Source organism: Neopsephotus bourkii, unplaced genomic scaffold (assembly GCF_033783945.1).
Source record: "Neopsephotus bourkii isolate Nb327-2 ecotype Australia unplaced genomic scaffold, CSIRO-AGI_Nbou_v1 NB_1471, whole genome shotgun sequence".
Taxonomy (NCBI): domain Eukaryota; kingdom Metazoa; phylum Chordata; class Aves; order Psittaciformes; family Psittacidae; genus Neopsephotus; species Neopsephotus bourkii.
Genome location: NW_026901947.1, coordinates 553,800 through 574,803, shown reverse-complemented (window position 1 = coordinate 574,803; position 21,004 = coordinate 553,800). Strand labels below are relative to the sequence as shown.

General features: G+C 41.9%; 2 protein-coding genes across 2 annotated transcripts in view; one reads left to right on the top strand and one right to left on the bottom strand.

Moving 5' to 3' along the window:
* Positions 1 to 614: 614 nt before the first annotated feature.
* Positions 615 to 21,004, bottom strand: part of NUDT2 (nudix hydrolase 2) — a 414,951-nt gene continuing 394,561 nt past the window's right edge. The window contains exons 2-4 of the mRNA XM_061369032.1: positions 5,479 to 5,518; positions 4,716 to 4,866; positions 615 to 947 (exon numbers count right to left, since the gene is read on the bottom strand). Of these exons, the coding sequence (XP_061225016.1) occupies positions 634 to 947; positions 4,716 to 4,848 (447 nt within the window). The 5' untranslated portion in view covers positions 4,849 to 4,866; positions 5,479 to 5,518 and the 3' untranslated portion in view covers positions 615 to 633. The remainder of the gene's footprint in view (positions 948 to 4,715; positions 4,867 to 5,478; positions 5,519 to 21,004) is intronic.
* The window catches only part of KIF24 (kinesin family member 24), a 31,080-nt gene continuing 16,495 nt past the window's right edge, over positions 6,420 to 21,004 (top strand). Inside the window, exons 1-5 of the mRNA XM_061369011.1 lie at positions 6,420 to 6,518; positions 12,684 to 13,308; positions 16,622 to 16,811; positions 18,621 to 18,718; positions 20,717 to 20,932. Coding sequence (XP_061224995.1) covers positions 12,698 to 13,308; positions 16,622 to 16,811; positions 18,621 to 18,718; positions 20,717 to 20,932 — 1,115 coding nt within the window. The 5' untranslated portion in view covers positions 6,420 to 6,518; positions 12,684 to 12,697. The remainder of the gene's footprint in view (positions 6,519 to 12,683; positions 13,309 to 16,621; positions 16,812 to 18,620; positions 18,719 to 20,716; positions 20,933 to 21,004) is intronic.

Sequence of the window (21,004 nt, the reverse complement as noted above, 5' to 3'; positions counted from 1 at the left end):
TTAAATACTGTAGATCAAGTGTTTACTAAGACTCTTCAGATGGAGAATGTTTTCATAACAGTACATTATTGATGTACATAAATTCATGATACAAACAAACAAGACTTGAAATTATTTTGGTAAGTTATCACAGCATAATGGTGGAGGAGGTGGGAACAGAACTATTGCTTCTCTATTTGAAATGCAAGGTGCACCTTCTGCAGTATTTTGCTATTAAAAATCTCCACATGCTCATTTTATCAACTCTGCAATTTTACTTCAGTAAGCCAAGAATATCAGGGGTTTGATTTTGCAAAAGACCTTTGGTTGCTTGGCACTTCAAGGAGGAGAAAAAAAAAGCAAAAAATGAGACTGGAACAGAGGAAGTCCTTGTTAGCTCTGGGTTTCAATTCAGACACCTCTGGCTCATGATTCAATCATGCTTTTTTGCATAAGCTAAGGGAGACAAAAGCACAAGCTCTTCAAAAGCTTCAAGCATCTTCACTGGATTTGTACAATTTAAAGAATCTGAATTTCTGCAGCCATGTAGTTCTTCCCTGGTTGAAAAACTAAAGCAAAAAGAAAAACAAACAAACAAACAAAAAGGGCAGGCCATGTTTCTTCATAAATTCCCCTTATCCTTCACAAATGCATTTATTTTTTTGAGCAGAGAAACTCATGTGCTTCTTTCAGAGTTGCTTGCATGTCCTCATATTCTGCAAACTTGCAAGCATCCTCCAGCTTCAGCCACTGGAAAGCTTGGTGCTCCTCAGAGAGCTTGATTTCTGTGTTACAGTCCTTCACTTCTGCCAGCCAGTAAACGACAGTCTTCGGTTTGCCATGGGCAGGATAGTGTAGTTCCTTCTTGTACCCCTCTATAAGGGTGAGCTGACTGGCCTGAAGACCAGCCTCCTCCTGTGTTTCCCGGAAGGCTGTCTGCAGATCATCCTCTCCTGGGTCCACATGGCCTGTCAAGAAGGTGAAAAAGTAAATTGCTGAGAACAAAACTCAGATTTTGTTTCATTTACTTAACTAGGAAACACTGGGACACAGGGATGAGAGTATACTGTAGCCAATACAGAATTTAACGGAAACTGGGGAAGTGAGATTGCTTTTCCAGCTCTTATGTCTTGATTTGTCTTTGTCTTCAGGATTTTAAGATCATTGTTTATCTCATCTTCTGAAACTCTCAGTGGCCTGTCAAGCACTAGACATCTTTTCTTCAAGTCCTCTTCTTGTCTTCTAAAGTCTGTAATGTCCCACCTTGAACTGTACTGAGGATGGAGTGCCTCTTGAGTGCCTTTCCTTTACCTCATTAGAGGGGAAACTGCTCAATCTGAAAGGTTCTTAGCCCTCTCTCACCCCTTCCCTCCCACAGAAGCTAAAGGCTCAGTTCTGCAAAACTCTCACTCTTGCTCACAGCCCAGAAACAACAGGAGCAGGCACCAACATCAGTTAGGGATATTTTTGTTTTTCTCCCATATTCCTCTCTGAAACACAGCAAGCCTAAAAGCCAGTCCTTTCACCAGCTGTGCAGCTCTTCTAAGACACATCATTTATTTTACGTTACTCAGAATGAGAGGTGCCATTACAAACAACGGATAAATATAACACATCCCCAGCTGCTTATACTTTTGTTGAGAAACGTCAGATTTGGTTTTCTCATGAAAGCTCCAGACCAGAACACAAATAGAACAAGCCAAGCAAGATCTCAAAAAAAGCAATGCAGAAAGAGTTGGGAGGTTTCAAAAGGAAAAAAAAAAATAATAAAATAAAAGGTTAAGCTTTGTTTTGCCCCTGGTGTCTGTTTTCTATGTAGCTGGCTGCATATAGCCATAATTTCATCAGAGAGACGGATCTTTCCTCAGGGCTCAGGTATCCGAAGCCACCCTTTAGTACTAGAACTGGGATATGTGAGAAGCTCATTTTGCTTTCCCAACAGGTCTTGCTCACTTCTTTCCTATCAGAAGATCAAACACCTCTTGCAACATCTCAAATGTAAAATACGCTTCAATTTCAAGCAGCAGCTGTGTGGAAAAAAGCATTAGGTGTTCCATTTGATGTCTCAGATATTTGACATCAAATACACCAAGACTTTAAGTAAAAGTATTTCTGCCCCCACTCCCCCCCCAAGTCTCAACAGTGCAGTCTCCTTTATGACAAAGTATGTATTTTCATAGCTGGGACTTACAGCTAATAGAAACAGAATCCACTTGGCCTTGTCAGCTGGAGTACTTTTGCAGTACCCACAGCAAACGCCCACAGAACATCCATGAAGACTAACTAGCCACTACGTTTTATGACAGTCGTGATCTGTCAGACACCAAGTGTGCAATGAGTTGAGGTAGCAATAATGCTGGAGGGCTGAGATCCAGTTTCAACTCAAAGAATACCTGTGCGACCTCCTGTCCTCCAGCACACCAAAAGACAATCCCCTCACACTGCTGTTGACAACATCAGGTCTAAGATCAGTAAGTTTCCAACTTCGTGTAGTACAATAGTCTATCTACTGGGTGGAAAAAGGGCTGCTGGCAGTACCTCACAGCTTCCAGATCCTCCCAGCCATTTGCACAAATGCAGTTCCAACATGCTGAAGAGAAAATGAACCCTGCACCCCCTTCCCATCAGCCTCAGCTAATGCAACCTCACAGCTGTGGGAGCAAGAGATGAGGCTGATAAAACTCACGTGGGGAGATACAAGCGAGTCCAATTTAATCCCATAAGCATTGCAGCTGCTTAGGGAACTTTTAAAAACACCAGTGTACAGCTGCAGCTGTAAACTGCCTTCCACATGTTCTCGGTTAGACTCTTACAACCTCTCATTCTGGCTCCTGCCACACTAAATCTATGTCTGCATCATATACAAGTTATGTTACTGCATCACACAACCTCAGGCTGCCTCCGAAAACCACTCATAAAACACAATACATTCAATGTAATAGCTTCCCTTCCTTTAATGCCCCCAGTCTGTACCAAGGTACTACTGAAGACTGACTGTGCCTTTTAATCTATAAATCTTAAACAATATGTAGAGGGAGGTGAGTCTTCCCCTCTCTAATCTGTTCCGGTGAGCCCCCAGCTGGAGTTACGCATCCAGCTCAGGGACCCTGTGCACAGGAAAGACACGAACCTGTTCAGACAGGACCAGAGGAGGGACACTAAACTGATCAGAATAATGGAACACCTCTCTATAAGGAGAGGCTGAGAAATCTGGAGTTCTTCAGTCTGGAGAAGGCTCCAGGGACACCTGTCAGCCATTCAGGCCTGACAGGGAGCTTGTAAGAATGATGGGGACAGGACTGGGAATGGGACCTGTGCCAGCAGACAAAAAGCACGGATTTTACGCTTACAATAGATGACATTCAGGTGAGCTACAAGGAGAGCACTGTTTACCATGACAACGCTGAAACACTCCAACAGGTTGCCCGGACAGCTGAGAGATGCCCAGTTCTCTGGAAACATTCTAGGTCAGGCTGCTCAGGGCTTGAAGACAATGTCACCTAGTGCAAGGAGGCCCTGCTCAGTGCTGGGCAGCTGGACCAGATGAACCTTTCAAGGCCCCTCCCATTCCAAACCATTCCACAATTCTATGATTTTTTCTTTTTTTTCCTCTCCCTACTGAAATGCCTGCAAGTAACTTCAAACACTTGTCCAGAACTGCTGTGCTCCCAGTGAACATTTCCATATGGGTCTCTCCTCTTACAACAACCAACCATGTCCCAGCACATATTTGTTAGCTACAGACTGTACTCCCTTAGGCTTTTGGTCAAGGGGACAAAGGGGCAGGTTTGGAAAGTTTTGTTCTTTCCCTTAATAGGACAGCACAGCTGATACTGTCACAAGCTTTTTTTCCAATTTGTGAATTCCTGGTTACAGGCTGCTCCTGCACTATGCTTTAACGGCACTGCATTTTACAAAACAAGAAGTAGAAACTAGCCGAAATACATCTCAGGGGATACAAACTAGCATATAAGACCATGTACAAGGAACCTGACACATTTATGTGCAATACTCTTCCTGGTACCAGGGCTGCAGCTATGTATTACCAAACACTGGCTCTGCCAAGTGTATTTACAGACAAGGTGTTCCTGCATGTCTTGAGGCACAGGTCTTGTTGTCTCCTCTGGGGCACCACTGATAAGTAAGGACAGCTTAGTTAAAGATGCCTGGTAACGTTAATTCCCCTATAATTCCCTCTCGTCTCTGCTATACAGGTACATGCCCTTTACTAATGATCTCCTGCACATAAAGGAACTCCTGCATCTTCTAAGAAAGGTGTTTTAAAGTAAATCATCACCCACTTCAGTTTGCCCTTTAATACTGAGCTGCAAAGCGTAACTCTTCTTTTACACAGAGGTCAGACAACACACTGGTAACAGTGATATCCACTGGAGGGTTAGACCCTGAGTAAGAATGCAGAAATTTCCCTAGCTGCCTAATTTCAGTTGTCTGCCAGAAACATCAGATATCTGAGGAGCATGGTGTGTGACCCCCTCAACCCCAATCAGTCCTGCACAATAGTTTATACAACCACAACTTGCAAAGAATTTTGGCCACGAAACTCCCACCCAGCTGCACAAACAGCACAATCAAACGAAATGCATTATGAGTGGCTACTTTCAACTGCAAGCTGCCCCTTGAAGCTGACCTTTGCAGCATTCAGCCAAAGCTCATTCTATAAGCACACGCACTTGGACACAAACAACCTTGAAGTGTGTTACCAGAACAAACATCACCTTTGGGTGGGGTCCAGTGATGGGTCCCATAGGATGTCTGAAGGAGGAGGTATTCAATACCATCAGTGACCTTAGAAGATGGTGCTGACTGCAGCCTCCTGTAGATGATCAAGCCACAGGCCCTCACAGCCATGCCCTGCTGTTAACCGCACTGTGGAAGAGCACAGAGGATCAAGCAGGAACAACACAGAACTTGGAGCTCAAACAGACTCACTGTATCAAACAGTGAGCAAACATATCTCAGCATTCACTGAAAGTTGTCCAGTTACTACACAATTAAGCTGCATCTCATTAACAATATCTGAATTGTAAAAATCTGAGTAATTTCCTTTTAAGACAAGGAAGCGGGACCCAATATAAAAGCTTTTCCTAAAAATAAAGTTAGCAGAAGCATGAAATGTGACCTACAAGTAATTTCTCTGCTGCTGATATATTACAAACTACACTGCAGAAAGGGTAAAAAAAAATGCTAAGGCAAAAGGAAAGCAACTAATTAGCACCCTGAAGCTTTTCCACTGCAAAATCCAAGGGCCCTGTGCAACGATAATACCTCAATGTCATTGGAAGTAACAGAGAAATAACTCCCCAAGACAGATTCCCTGCAGCAGATAACTCCACAGGGTATCAGTGGCAGAGCTGAGGAAACAAATGACAAAGGACGGCCCCCTGCTGTCTGGGCTTGGCGTGAGGCTGTTGCACAAAATCTAATGCTTCTTGGCATATGGGTTAAGCATTAATTTTATGTAAATACAACGGAACACACATCTTAAGTGATAAATACTGTGATCAATAAGCGACACAGCTGGTCCTATACAGAAAAGGGGAGAAAACAATTAAGAAATCCATGTCGCAGTGATTCCCAGTTCCAGGCAAAGCTTTGCATTTTTACAGAACTGCACATTTCAATAAGTAATAAATTTACACACCACCACCTTCCCTGGAACGCATCGTGACACCTCCATTTTCCAACCCGCAGCACGGGGTCCCTCTCCAACACCCAAGCTCCAGGGCGGTGCTCAGCTCTCTTGGTTACCCCCTCTAACTGCCTCAATTAGTCCCAGTCAGACCAGACGCTCCAAAGACAATCCCCGCTCCCTGCCATCCCCTCCCCCCGGCAGCGCGGGGATCATCCCCGGCTGCCGTGCTGCCAAGAGGCCGCCCAAGCCGTGAGACCAGCACCACCTCCCGAGCATGCCTGGAAACGCCGCGGTCGGACGCGACAACCGAGGAGGACAAACCTCACCGAGGGCCGGTGAGACACCGACCCGCAATGTCCCCCCACTGCTGCGGTCCTCCAGGGCCCCGCTCCCCTCCCTCCGTGCCCACAGTGGTGACGAGCGGCTTCCAGGGGCACCGGCCTGTGGCGGGGACAAGGCCCGGCGGCATGGGAGAGGCAGGGCCTCCCCCCGGGTGTTGTAACAGCAGCGAGCGACCCCGATGCGCGACGACGACCCGGAACGCCCGCTACCGAGCCCACTATGACCCCCGCCCTTACCTTCACTTCCGGTACAGGGAGTAGGCGGAGCGCGGCGCACGACCGAAGGTAGCTCCAACCAATCACGGCAGCCCCTCCCTCCCCGTTCCGTCCTGCCGCACCCACCCTCCTGTAACCGGGCTCCGCCCCCTCCGGCCACGGAGATTTTTGATTGGTTTCTCCCCGCCGGAACACGCCCCATCCGTGTTGTTCCCTCTTCCTATTGGTTGGTTGCGGGTGCGAGACTGCGCGCGAGGGTTTGAAGCGGGAAAAGCGTGGTTACTATGGAGACGTGGCCTAGTCGGTGCTGCTGAATGGCGCCGCGGATGGTGAGTGTTCGCGGGGGCTGCGGGCGGGGGGTGCCCGCCGGGAGGCGAAGGGGTCTGCTATGACAAGGGATGGAGCAGGGAGTTGTCCCGGGGCCACCACCACCGTCTCCGGGTGGCGGGACAGCCCCGCAGCTTCTCTCCGCCCCGTCCGTGGCTGACCCCAAGCTGGATTCAGCGCCGTCTGCAGGGCCGCTCCCTCCCTCAGGCCCTGCCCCACTTTGGTGTCTGCGGGAGGGGAGGGCAATACGGCGTGAACAGGGCAGGGGAGAATGGGAGGAGAGCCTGCACGCAGGGGAGTGCAGCGGTGAGGGGCTGCTACAGGAGGCGGTTGGCAGCTGGCCCAGTGCCCCTGCCTCAGTCCTCAGTCCCAGTGCCCCCTGCCTCAGTCACAACAACCCCATGCAACGCTCCAAGCTTGGGGAAGAGTGGCTGGAAACTGCTCATGGAAAAGGACCTGGGGGTGCTGATTGATAGAGCTAAACATGAGCAGCTTGTGCCCAGGCAGCCAAGAAGCCCAACAGCATCCTGGCCTGTACCCGCAATAGTGTGGCAGCAGGGCCAGGGCAGTGATCATCCCCCTGCACTAGGCACTGGTGAGGCTGCATCTCAAATTCTGTGTTCAGCTCTGGGCCCCTCACTACAAGAGAGACATTGAGGTGCCGGAGCGGAGCCAGAGAAGGGCAACGGAGCTGATGCAGGGCCTGTAGCACAGGTGTGATGAGGAATGGCTGAGGGACCTTGGGGGTTTAGTCTGGAGAAGAGAAAGCTCAGGGGTGACCTTGTCACCCCCTACAACTGCCTGAAAGGAGGTTGTAGTGAGGTGGGGTCAGGCTGTTCTTCCAAGTACAAGAGACAGGACAAGAGGAAACAGCCTCAGGCTGTGCCAGGAGAGGTTTAGGTTGGATATCAGGAACGATTTCTTCACAGAGAGGGTGCTCAGGCACAGGCTGCCCAGGGTGGAATCACCGTCCCTGAAAGTGTTCAGAAGCCGTGTAGGCAAGGCGCTCCGTGACATGGTTTAATGGTGGCCTTTGCAGTTCTGGAGTAGAGGTTGTAGTTGATGATCTTAAAGGTCGTTTCCAACCTTTTTGATTCCATGATTCTTCCAGTGATGAAGCTATAAAATTCCTCAGTGTGGGGCTAAATTCAGTGAGGGAAACTATAAATGCCTATGGGGCTAAATTCAGTAACCATGCGCCCCCTCAGTCATACAGTGTAATTCCAGATGCACTGTAGTTTATTTTGATAAAATTATAAAATAAATTTTTAGAGCCATTTGGTAAACCTTACTGTCAGGAGAAGCTTGGGTACAATTTTCAAATAATCAGCATCCCAATATAACTCAGATTATTTTCTTAGCGTGTGGTTGAATATTAGACACTTCCCATTCCCGTGCAGCTGTTGTTTTAAGCAGTTGTCAGGGATCAGCTGTAGGATGGATTCTCTTCTGCTGAGGTCACCAGGCTATAGTCAGAATGAAGGGGTGAATATAAAAAATAGCAGTATCTTGCCATTTGAAAAAAACCCCTGTCGGAAACAAACAAAGAAAAAACCCTCCCATCATTCAGCTGCTGTTTTTAAGCCTGATTCAGAAAGCAATGAAATGAACTGTAGTTTTAGTAACCAACTCTGTGCTGGTATGTCTGTAGAAAACGAAGTAGGAGTGTTGCTGCAGGGAGAAGATCATCATCATGGTCATCTGCAAAATAGCTGTCATTTGACATTAAAATTATTCCCTCCTCTCCGTTTGCTTTTAGCTGTACTGAAACTAAGTGGTTACCTGTTGTGAGTCTTCAGCTTTGTTCCTTCAAAACAGGCTGCTACAACATTCCATTGAGCAACAGAATGTTTAATGCCATGTTGTGTACATGCACTGGGAGTTGTGTAGTGCAATCATATGATTTTAGAAAAGAATCTGCTGCAGTGTCAAACACTGATTCATAGGTCCCTACCTACAAATACCCTAATTTCCAAGGAATGAGGCCAAAATGATTAATGGTAAAACATTTTGTTTGGTGCTCTGGAAAAGCAAATTATCTGTTTACTTCTGGAGGGCTAAGTCACATTTGGCTTTGGATCACAGTTAAAGAAGAGTGTAACGGCCAGATGAATAAGAAGGTGGATGACTGGTGATGTGAGTTAATAAGTCTCCCCTTTTCTCTTGTATGGTTGCTGGATCAGCTTTTTTTTTCTGGGCTTCTGCTTCTATACTTAAAAAACTGGCAAACGCTGTGGCATGGATGGATCCTGTGCGGAAGACTTGTTTGGGTTAATATGGTTACAAGTAATGGGTACAATACACTGCTATATTAGTTGTGTTCAGGAGAGGAAACGTATCTGTCTGCTACGTGTGTTTACAAGTTTTTTAAGTTCTTAACTTTTGCTTTTATAAGGTACTTGTCAAGCAAAGTGATTTACACAATACGAAGTGACAGGCAGGAAAAACAAGACGCTGTTTAGGTTTTGTACTCTAATTAACAATCACCATGTTTATCAAATGCCTTTGAAAATTGCGCCTAATAAAATTATTTAATGATCAGACCAAAGTTTATGATTCAGAACGGTTATCTTAGATTATTTGAAGGATTAAATGTATAGTTGCATTAGTTTGCAGTTGTAGGAGTGCCACACACAATTTCTTTACTTTGCCATGACTTAATTTCCCCAGTTTAAAATACAGATATAGTGATACTTGTGTCATGTCTTGGCCGTGACACTCAGGAATATCTGTGGAAGTCAGCCAGAATTGCCAGGTAAATGTGAGTGAGCTACAGTGGGACAACAGGGCATGGGAGGGTTATTCAAATCAACACTGCTCTGAGATCTTTAATATATCAGATGCTAACAAGGATCAAGATAGAGTGGTCTAAGGCTGCTTTATTCTTATAATACTCAGATTTGCCACATAAAGATCATGGGCTGACTGGTCCCTTGTTCAGACATGTTCCAGCAGTAAGGTATATCACCATTAACTGTTTCTCCCTCGCTGCTAGCTTGTGTATAAGCAAGCAAAGATGCTCTGGACTCTGCTGATTTCACAGTTTCACTGATTAGCTTCAGTATCTTTTTCATCCCTGGCAAAGTAGGTCCCTTGTGTGAGAAAGTGATGAAAACTTCAAAGTGATGTTGAGTCTTTCTGCCAGCTAAAATGAGAAAAGCAACCCCTGAACAGCAAAGAAGTACAAGCAATGTCATAATAAAGATTCAGTGACCTTACAGTTGAGATTGATTGACCTTATAACTTATATACCTCCACAGTGACTCGCTTTTTTCCCAAAATACGTTATATCCAACTATTTTAAGAAGTCTTAGGTTTTTGTCTCAATCCTGTTTTTAATAAAGGATTATGTTTTCCCCATAGCTCTGCAGGGGAGAAAACCTGGGGTTTGATATGAAACTACCACACTGAAGAATGTCATATTTTTCTGCCCTAGAACACTATGTTCTCTTAAGTGAACAAACAAAATTAGTTCCTGGCAATAACTGAAGGAATGCTGGCTGTTATTGTAAAAAAGTGAAAGTTTTCCCTTTTTTTGCCAGAAGATGGCATTATCATTAACAATTTACGATTCCTGAAAACCTACCAATACTCCTCTCATTTCTTTACAAAGCCAATTTATTTTGAAGAATTATGTATCTGTTTTAGAAATTCCACAGTGCTGAATGAATTAAAAGTATTCTTTTAATAAGTAGAAGGGCACTCCTTTCTTTTAGAGTATCACCAGTTAAAAGGCCAGAAGGGTTTCACTGACAACTGCAATTTTCCCTGGATTTTCTCATGTATGAACCACACCAAATTTTTTTAGAAAATTGTCTTCTCTTGAGTTTTAAAGTAATCAGAAGTTCTGAAACCCATCACCATGATGACTGCTTAAACTCTTGTATCCGTGGTTGATTAGTTTGTTACTCCTTTATTAGTCAATGTTTGGTTTCCCTACGTTGAAAACACTTAGATCCAGCAAGATTTATCATATCTGGGGGGAAGTACTTACATTACTTCCCAGACCAGCTGTCATTAAGAAGCCATTTAACTGCTTTCACAAGGCACAAAGCCTTAGCTAGTAAGCTCTGCAGAGCTGATTACAAGTTTCAGTACTTATCTTCTGGCATGTTCTGCAGTACCTATATTGTTCACAATCCTTATTCCAGAAAATGGAAACTTGTCTGTACAGGCATTTCTAACTATATACATGCATTTTTTTGTTTAATTTTTAATTAGAATCTTGACCTTAACATTCTTAGCTCTTTCCCCTTGTCTGCTGCTCTTGTTTTGGAAAATGCCTTGGTTTCTTACCTTTTTATCCTCTCTCTCTCCTGTGCTCAACATTGTAATTCAAACAGTGGTTAATAATGAATTGATTCTTGCACTGGTCTTTGGCCTCTCTGTATTTAACTTATGCATATCTAAAGATGTAGGTATAATCTAGGATACAGAGTGAGATTAGACAAAAAAAAAATCAAAAGTAATTTGGTAGAGTGTGCTCATCTTCATCAGATTCTCAGAGAGTGCTGTCTTGGCATTTTGTTCTAGCTGCTCCTTCTGTCAAACAAAGTTAAGTTTACCATGGCAATGCATACATCAGTTACAGAGGACCTGCAGTGTATTTACATTTTAAGCCCCTTATGCAAGACAGGCTTTTCTTTTTTTTCAAAAACATAATCCTTGAAATGAAGTCTGAAGTTCTTGTGGACTTTTGTGTTAGAGAAGTTGGTAAATTGTGAATGCTTGTGAAAACCCTTGCACATGTGTTCTTTTGGTTTCCTATCATCTCAATTCTGATTTCCCTCTCGAGGATCTAACAGTCTCAGCAGTGGCTCTGACTTTATCTCAAGATTCATAATTGCATTACATACAGGTTAAGTCTGCCCTCATACCAATATTTTGATCTTAAAGCTTGTACTTCTGAAACTCATAATTTTATTATAGCTATCTACAGCTTAGACTCTAGCTTCTAAGTCATTTAGATGTCCTCTACTGCACCTTTTTGCCTGTGTAATAGTGTAATATCTCACATAATGGGCACCTTAAAATAATCTTTATTGGTGTTACTATTATTTCAACATAATGTGTTAATTAATGATATTGAATCAAATTCTTGGGTGATATTTGGTGACCAACTTTTTTAATGTTGTAGAGATACCTGAAAAATCCTGCCAAAGAACTTACCCTGAATGATGGAGATGTGGGGAAGGGAGGAAATTAGTCTTAAATAAGTTCGTTTTCTTGAATGTTATTGTAACCTCCAAACATGAGTAAGAGCTGTATTTGTGAAGGACCTAGAATGAACAAAGATATAAAAAGGCAGTGGGCAACAGATACTTGAAGTGCTATCATTTTTCCATTTTATGGAACAAGTAAAAATATCTGCAGATATTAATCCATCTGGATACAGACAGCTGCACAATGCCTTGGTAGGGAGATATGAGTGAAGGAGTTGAGGGTTTTTTTGCATACCTTTCAGTGATGCATGCTGGTTTTTTTGGGCTTCCCAAGAATGCAAGTATGGCATTCCAATAGCATATGTAGATTTAGAGAAATTCTGTCTTTCAGATTTTGCAGAATGTTTTGGGTATTCTATCAAGGACACTCAGAAATGCTCACAAGATTCATGACTGAAGAGAAAGTATGCAACAAAACTACAGCATTGCTGTATTTCATCTATAAGATGAATGGTCTTAATTATTCAGCTTGAGGTGAGGACAAAAGCAATTTCTTCTGCTTTGGTTCATTAACCAGGCATAGCTGAACCACATTAGACCACATGCCCTGATATTAAATTGAGAGTCTAAAATTAGGCATTTTACATTCTGTAGCTTGAGGACAGGGTTTCAGTAGCTGTGGCATTCATCAAGTAGACATCAGGCGTGTAGGAACTCTGCAGCAGTAAGTAACACTGCATTGTGCAGTTTTTACACATTGTTGTCTATTGTCTGTAACTTAAAAATATAATTTCATAGATAACTATGTTTCATGTTTCATTTATTGTTGTTATTTTTATATTCTGGCACATTTGGCAATCTAGTGTATTGAACACTTGGAGTTAACAAGCTTCCAGCCTAATTTCAGGTAATGGCATCAGAAAATATGTACTTTCTTCATGAGTAACTTTGTCAGATGTGATGCTTCATATGATTCTAATACTTACTCTGTTTGATTTCTTGTAGGTGTTAGCTTGAAGATGGCATCATGCCTTTATGAATGCCTTTGTGAGGCAGAACTTGAAAAATATTATCCCCATTTTGCTGCCTTTGGCCTTCAGAAGATTGATGAGCTTGCCAAAGTTACCATGAAAGATTACACCAAACTGGGGGTTCACGACATGAATGATCGCAAACGGCTTTTTCAGCTCATTAGAATAATCAAAATTATGCAAGAGGAAGACATTTCAAACTTAAGCAAGCAAGATTTCCAACCAAGTGGCCTTTTCATTCAGCCTCAGGTGACTAGATCAGGTCCCCGCAGACAGTTGCATTTTGAGTCCTTCTTTGAAGAAAATGATGGAACGGTTGAAGACTCCAAATCTGAACCATATGGTTTATCTGATTTTGGTGCCAATGAAGAGAACAGTATAGGGGAAATGTTGGGACACACTCAACCACATGATTCAGAGCTCATCAGATTAACTAGAAGAGATCTAAATACTCCTGGAACATGCACAAAAAAAGACCTGAGCTGTCCAACAGTTTCTGGTGATATTGCTCCGCTCCTGGGGGATTCTGAAGCTCCTATTGTACAAAGAATAACTCATATTTCAGGGTATAATTATGGGCTACCTCATTCCTGTATCAGGTAATAATTAGTTGCCTTTATTTTGCTATATTTCAAGTTGGTCATTATTAATTCTTCCTAGTGGAGGAGAATCTGTCTTCATCACCTCCAAATGAGCAATTCTACTACTACAGAGCAATGCCAAATTGTATACTGAAGAGAGCTACTAGTAAGCACTTGGGACTCTCCAAGTCAGGTAGAACTAATCAGCTGAATTTCATCAGCTGCTGCTCACCAAGGTTTTCTAAGAATAGCCTTTATTGTCTTTCAGGATATAAGGCTTTGTTTTCATGGTGTTTTGGCCAATCTTTCTTACTCTTTATCTTTCCATGAGACTATAGTGAAAAACGTTTTTCCAAAATATGGCATTGTCTGTTGATAAGCTTGTCAAGTTTTTCCGTGTGAAAAGGATAACTTTTGTGATGGGTTTCTTTATAAAAAAAATTCTAAGCTGGAGCTTTAAAAAGAAACAGAATGAATATACCTGTTATAGGATATAGATATGGTAGTGAGAGGGATGCCTTGCAGCTGCTCCCCAACCACATGATCTGTAACTTCCATACTTCTACCAGCATATGGTAACAGAAGGGCTATGGTTATCTTGAACCATGGGTAAATCTACCCTGCAAAATCTTTTAAAGCACAAAATATGTTTTTCCTGCCTCAGCAGCAGAGCACATACCCCTCTGCACACATGCTGCCGGCATCTAGCACCTTGCAGTGCAGTTGTGGCACTTCTGTTTAAAATGCAATGAGGGGCAGCTGTATGAAGATTGGACTTGGTCTGAGAAGGCTGTGGGGAAAGATCTGGTATATGGGAGAACCCATGGAGTCAGGGTGTCAGTTACAACTCCCATTGAGCATGCATGTAGCCTGGAGGAACAGATGTTCTTGCCACAGTGGAAAGTACTATGGTGACATAGTAGTTAGAGAATTTAAACTGCGAAATGCACGGCAGAGGTTTATAAGTCCCTTTTGCTGGAAAAAAAAGTCATTCCCACCTTCCAGAGAAGCATTCTAACTGTATACCTATATTAGCATCTTAGTGCATTTCTGCATCCTCTAGTTGAGCCAAGGTGCAACTAAAGGGCAGGATTCCTAGTGCTTCTCTGGTAAAAGTAAAGCAAGTAAAAAATGATAAAATATAACCTAATGGCTCAGATAGAGGAGTTCAAGGTTTTTAATCCTGTGATAAAGCTGTGTTCTCCATTGTTTTCACTTTGTTTCCTTGTTCTTCTCTATTTTTCCTAAGCACATTATTCTGTGCCTAACATGGTTCATCTTATTAATGAGCATTATGGTGGGCTTTCTGCATCCTCCTCCTGACATGCCTGAGTTTCTCTTTCTCCTGTTTTGACCACAGAGTATGTGTCATGCCTTCTAGACTTGAGCCAGTCTGCTGATACATGGGTTTGTGATTCCCGTTTTGCAAGTGCTGCTTCACTGAATCCATCCATTCCCATGTCACCTTGTTATTTGATTTGATCACTACAAAGTCTCATCTAGTCTCATCTATGAGAAACACTGGAAACTACTGTCATGATTTCAGATGGCAGAAAGATTAAGAGCTCTTTCAATGTGTTTCAATGTATTTTCTACTTGCCTACACCAAATGGCTTGATTTTGACAGCAACGGACAGAGCATGGTTATTCTTCTGACCTATTGTCTAATTAGGTTTCTAATGTTCTGTGTCAAGATTCTTGGTCTTTTTAGTAACTGAAAAAAAAATTGTTAAAAATACAATTACTGCTTACAAAAGATTAATAGAAAATCTAAACTTCATGTTCGGCATATAGAATTGAAATGCATTTTGTTCCTATACAAAGCATATTCAACTGAATGTGTGTCTGTACTAGAAAGAATTTATGCCTTTTCTCTCAAAAATGGAGCCTCCAAGTCTTCATTTTTCACTTTCCCCAGATTTTGCAATCAGTGCTTCCTCTGCAGCCTCTGAGAGCACACCAGACTCTTTCTGTAGGTAACCAAATCCAGCCTGTGCAGTGAGAATTAAACTTCAGAGCCTCTGATCATTTGTTGGACGACATTTGGTGCCTAGTGATATCCTTAAGCTCACACTAGCTTTTGAAGCATCTTATTTCAAGTATCACTGCCTTTCTTTACAGGGGAAAGAATTTTCCATCTTAATGCAGGGCCAGATCCTAGTCTGCATGGGAAAGCTGTGCTAAAATTAAAGGGATTGCAGTTACAAGTAAAGGTTACTTGTGTGTAGTTTTCGAATACTGCATCTTGAGATTTATATCAGCATGTTGTGTGTTTCTGTGGAATCATGCACAATACCAATGATATTACAAGCTTAGAGTTGTAATGAAATACTGAGTAACTTGTGGGTTTGGTTTTAATTTATTAGATAACCAGTATGTGTTAGTTTTTGGTTGCTCCATTAAAAGATTTTGGAAGGGCATTTGGGCAGCATGGCAGAAACACTAATTCTGGGCAAGCTGGGGCTTGATTAAAAGCTGGAATTTTTGTTTCACAACTCGACATTCAAATCCAGGCTGAACATTATTACTCATTTGGCTGAAAACAGCTTGAAAAGGGAAAGGCAGAATGAATGTATTTTGGTTGAATTCAAGCATATTCTCTATGCTGCATCGCAAAATGTTTTATACTGCAGGATAGTCAATGAAAAGGAAATGACCTCATGTTTCTGAGGTGTCTGGAAGAGTTGCCAAAACACAATAGCACAACTTTGCCCGTGGTCTGAAACCACATATTATTTTTATGAAAAAAGACTATAGGGGAGACAATGACAAGATCAACATTTCAAATTTTCTTTGAGCTGAATAGGAACATGGTGATATGGCACACGATGACATGGTCTTGTTTCCCAGTTTCAATTATTTACTTGTAACCTGCTTGACAGCCCATAATAGGAAGAATGAAACTCAGTGTAAAAGGAAAAGCAACTAAATATGATACCCTCTCCTGTTCAAGATCTGTTCATATTTGTATCTGTATATTATTGACTAATTACAACTGTGAATAACTTCAGCAAGATTAAATTTCATTATGTTAACTTGCATATTATGCCAGCTTCCATCACATCTTCGTTGTCAACTGAAAATATGCCAGTCCAGCAACAAGTTCAGGAATGAAGCTGTAAAAACACTAGTATTCTTTTAACAGAAGTGCACAAAAAGCATCAGTCTATAGGAAAAAACATGCAGAAACTTCACTGTGTAACAGGTGTATTTTGGGTCTTTATAAGCCATTAAAGACAGAAACATTTATTGATAAAGCTAATAAATTTAAATAAATTCTAGATTCTGTTGTAACTTCATTTTAAAATGTAAACCTACTTTATTGTTGTAGATCCAGTGTTTCTGAGAAAGAGACACCATGGACAGAGAGTGAAAAAATCAGAGTGTGTGTCCGAAAACGTCCTTTGGGCCTGAGAGAGGAGCGACGTGGGGAGGTTAATATCATCACAGTGAAAGATAAGGAAACCTTACTTCTTCATGAGAAGAAGGAGGCAGTTGATCTCACCCAATATATTTTACAGGTAACATATTCCACTTGTAAATTGTGTTTATGGGCCAGTCACTTGCATGGACACAATAAAGCAAATTGTGCTTAGAGTTTCCATGAGGTGAAGCAGAAAAGGCCTTTCTTCATTTCTTGCACTTGAGCTCAGTGAACTATATTTGAATTGCTTCTACTTATGCCAGCCTGTGGCAGAAAACCCAAGCCCAGAATTTTAAGCTTCAAAAACATGTATCTTGCAGCTTGCTTTCCACGTGGCAAAATAAAACCCTCTGCTACATGCCGTTGCTGCAGGAGATTTGCCTGCTGCAGAGTCTCCTTTTGCTTTCCTGAGTGCTTCAGTGAGCAGTTCCCTTTTCCCTATTTCAGCCCTGTAGGTCTGTTTCAATGAATCACGTACACCCTTTATCCCCTCCCTTCCTTTGTTCTCAAATGCTTTTTAAAATTAAGTTCCCTTTTTGGCCTTTGTTTCTTAATCCCAAAAAGCTTGTGCTGTCATAGTTCAAATTCTCACTTTTGAATGACAGCACCAGGAACACAACTGATTTCTGGACAGCAGCAAGCCATTCTCACTCTACTGGGTGTTATTTTTACAGTCTGGTTCCTAGGAACAACTGTTTGGAGTATCCAGTAAAATTTCAGATTGCAGCTCTCTGGGGCCTGGTTCATATACCACATTTTACAGTGTGACAAATGCAGCAACTCCACCCCGCTCCCTCCATCTGACTCGCTATATTTGGCATTTATGTGGTGCCTATCACCTTAGTATCTCAGTGCTGAAATAACCACTAATTGACTTTGTTATATCAGTACAGACAAATGAAATACTATCAGTTAACATAGTCCAAACAAAAGTATGCCATGGCAAAGGCTGTGTCTATTCTGTAGGACCCAGGAGAAATTCCAAGTCTTGCTTTCACCCTGCCTCCACCTCTGGTTCCTACAGAAAGAACAGCAAGGGGTACAGAGCGCATGGGAGGCAGTGGGTCATGTTCCAGCTCCACAACTGCAGGCCAGTGGAGCTGTGTAAGTGCTGAGACTCTGGTTTAACCTGCCTGTGTGCTCATGTGGTTGGTTTGCGCAATGTTGAAATGATTCTCAGTTCTAGACATCTACCACTTTAGTTTGCACTGCAGGGGATTTATCAGAGCGCAGTGTTAAGATGCCAGTCCATGGAGGCTCTTTTGAAAATGTTGTGGTTGAGACTGTCCCTACAAACACTAGAAGGACCCCATAATAAGCTCTGTTGCAGTGTTTCCAGAGGCCCTGATGCTTTGAGTTAGATCTGGAGTGTGGGAATTTGGGTTTTACTTGACTCCTTCTAAGATAAAAGAATCCAGCTTTACTTAGGAATAACTTCTGTCTTCTCTGGCACAAACAGTTTTTAAGTCTGCAGAACAGAGCCAATTAATCACAACTGAGGACTAATTTTGAGAAAGTCAATCACTGACTCTGAGTTCTTTTTACTGTTGTGGTCTTACTGTACATCTGTACAGGGTGAGTCATTTCAAGAATAGTTTTTTTTAATTAGCATTATTCTTGTCAGAAGGCTGTGGTATGTTCTGCTTCAGAATGATGGGAAATTAAGGTATCTTTGTTTCTCTTTTTTATTTTTTACCTTTTTTGTTTTTCCTACCTTCAGTCTCTTGATTAGTCATAACCTGTTTCTGCGTGTGTCATGTGGCTAAATGGGCTAAATCACTTTGTACCTCATCCAAAGCCATATGAAGTTATTGGAAAGATTTCTGTTATTTAACTTTGCATTTTAATGGGGGTGAAGGAGAAGTGAAACATACTCATTTTCATGTAAATCATATTTATTTTTCAGCATGTTTTTTATTTTGATGAAGTCTTTGGGGAGTCATGTACCAATCAGGATGTGTATATGAAGACAGCTCATCCTCTCATTCAGCACATTTTCAATGGGTAGGGCATCACTGCTTACATTTCTTATTTTTTTGCTTTGTTGTTTGCAAATTTCAGGTACTGCTTTAATTTTCCTTTACGCTTCTCATTTTTTGAAAAATACATTTATTTCACTTTTGCCTCATACCTTCCCCCTTTTAGAATGTCTTCGATTGAAGTTTTGATAACATAAAACAAGGAAAACTTTCTTCACATTTTGTAAGAAATTTAAATCAGAAAGGCAGTTAAAATTGGACCTCAGAGAAGCTACGGCTCCAGCACTTCTGAAGTCTAATCTCCTCTCTAACAAAGAGGTGTTAGGCACACTCATCTGTAGAAGAATAATATTACCCCTTTCATGAGACTGCTGTGAGATATTTTTTCACTTATTTTTACAGTTCATAGGGCAATAGAAATTATTAGTAATCTTATGATTTACTTTTATTGATTTATATTTGCTTAGAGGCTTAATTATAATGACGTACTTCCTGATTAAGGGGAAATTGATGGTGGCTTTACATGAATAATCTTATTTTCATGCAAAATACCAAGCTTGAATATAATTACACTTTTGAGTCTTTGAAGGAAAGAATTATGTGTCCGTGCTGAAAATTAACAAAATGGAGGAGTCTGTTACTGAAAATCTCCAAGTATAATCAGCATAGACAGAGAATGTCATGCTTTTGAGAAAAGGAAAGTAGAAAAGGAGAATGACGCTTGTAGCTTGCTGTGTAATAATCGCTAAGAGCACAGTTCACATTACAACTAATCCAATAATGCCACCAGGAGAGATGCCACTCTTTTTTGTCAGCTTTCCCTAAGTTCCCTGCTGCATCCCCTTCACTGACATTGGTCTAATGTGACACTGTGGTAAGCTAATTCTGCAATCCAAGATGGCAAGAAATTCTTCACTGTGCTTACTGCAGCCTGACATTTTTACCCATTTCTTCTTAGGGTTCTGAGCCAGCAAATAATTTGTTCTGTATTATGAGTTCCCTGAATCTGTTCACATCATACTTGCGGGTTCAGCGCCTGTAAAAGACCAAGGATGGGGAAGAAGTAGGCACGTAGAAACCTCAACTTAGATGGGCGTAGAAGGGCATTGGAGCCATATCCTGGGACCTTGGCACTTCATGTGCATTGCCACTATAACATTAAGGTGCTATGATGACAAAGCTGGAGCAATTTGGAATAAGACAAGACTGTGGCTGCACAAGCTGGAGTGAGAGAACCAAACAGCTTCCTACCACTGAAAGGGGATGATCGTCTTCCTTATCTCCAGCTCGACACATTCCCATAGGTCATGGGAAGCCAGCTTGGGTATATTTTGTGATCTTCTGTGATGTGCTTTAATTCACTGAAGCAGCAAAAATTAGCTTGCAAAAAAAGTGGAAAGCTTTCTGTTGTTTCAGTGGAGTAGAATCTAACGTGAGAGCAAGCAAGGCAGGAGTGGGTCAGTGGGGTAGGTCACACAGCTGGGAGCAGAGGAAAGAAAGAACAAGACCTTCCCCTAGGCAACAACAGCTCTTTAGATTGATATAGCTGTGTGCAGCCTGAGACAAAGTAACCTTGCTTAGTAAATTATAGTGCTGGGGTGTTAATTTTCATCAAGTACAACACGTGTTTATACAAATCCTGACTTGTGGCTGTTTGCATCTCATGTCAGTAATTTTTCTCTGTGATTCATAATCAGTAGGGTTCCCATTCATAATTCTATGATACTTCTGAAGCATCTAAGCAGCTGGAAGAATAGTAATGAATTTTTGTTTCCTTAAATGCATTTTTTGGCATCTGGAAGAAAGGAAGAGAGCCAGCACTCTGTGACATGCCAGGTCTCCATAGGACAGTCTTAGGAATCACTGTTAAATGTACTACATTTTCTCAGATAGGATATCATACCAAACTTGCTAAGTGGCCTTGCTAAGAGGCCACTACAGATAGAAATTTACATTGCAGAATCTTTTTTAATAGATATGAATAAATCAGATGTGACGCTAAAAATACAAGTTATCTTCACAGAGGCAATGCTACCTGCTTCGCATACGGGCAGACTGGTGCTGGCAAGACTTACACTATGATAGGTACTCAGCGGAACCCAGGACTCTACGCCTTGGCTGCCAAGGACATCTTTAGACAGTTGGAAGCATCACAGTCCAAGAAAGATTTCCTTGTTTTTATCAGTTTTTATGAGATCTACTGTGGACAGCTTTATGACCTGCTAAATGGAAGGAAGAGGTATTTAAATAAAAATATATTTTACTATAAACCTATGGTTATGAATCACTTGGTTGCTGTTTATACATCAAT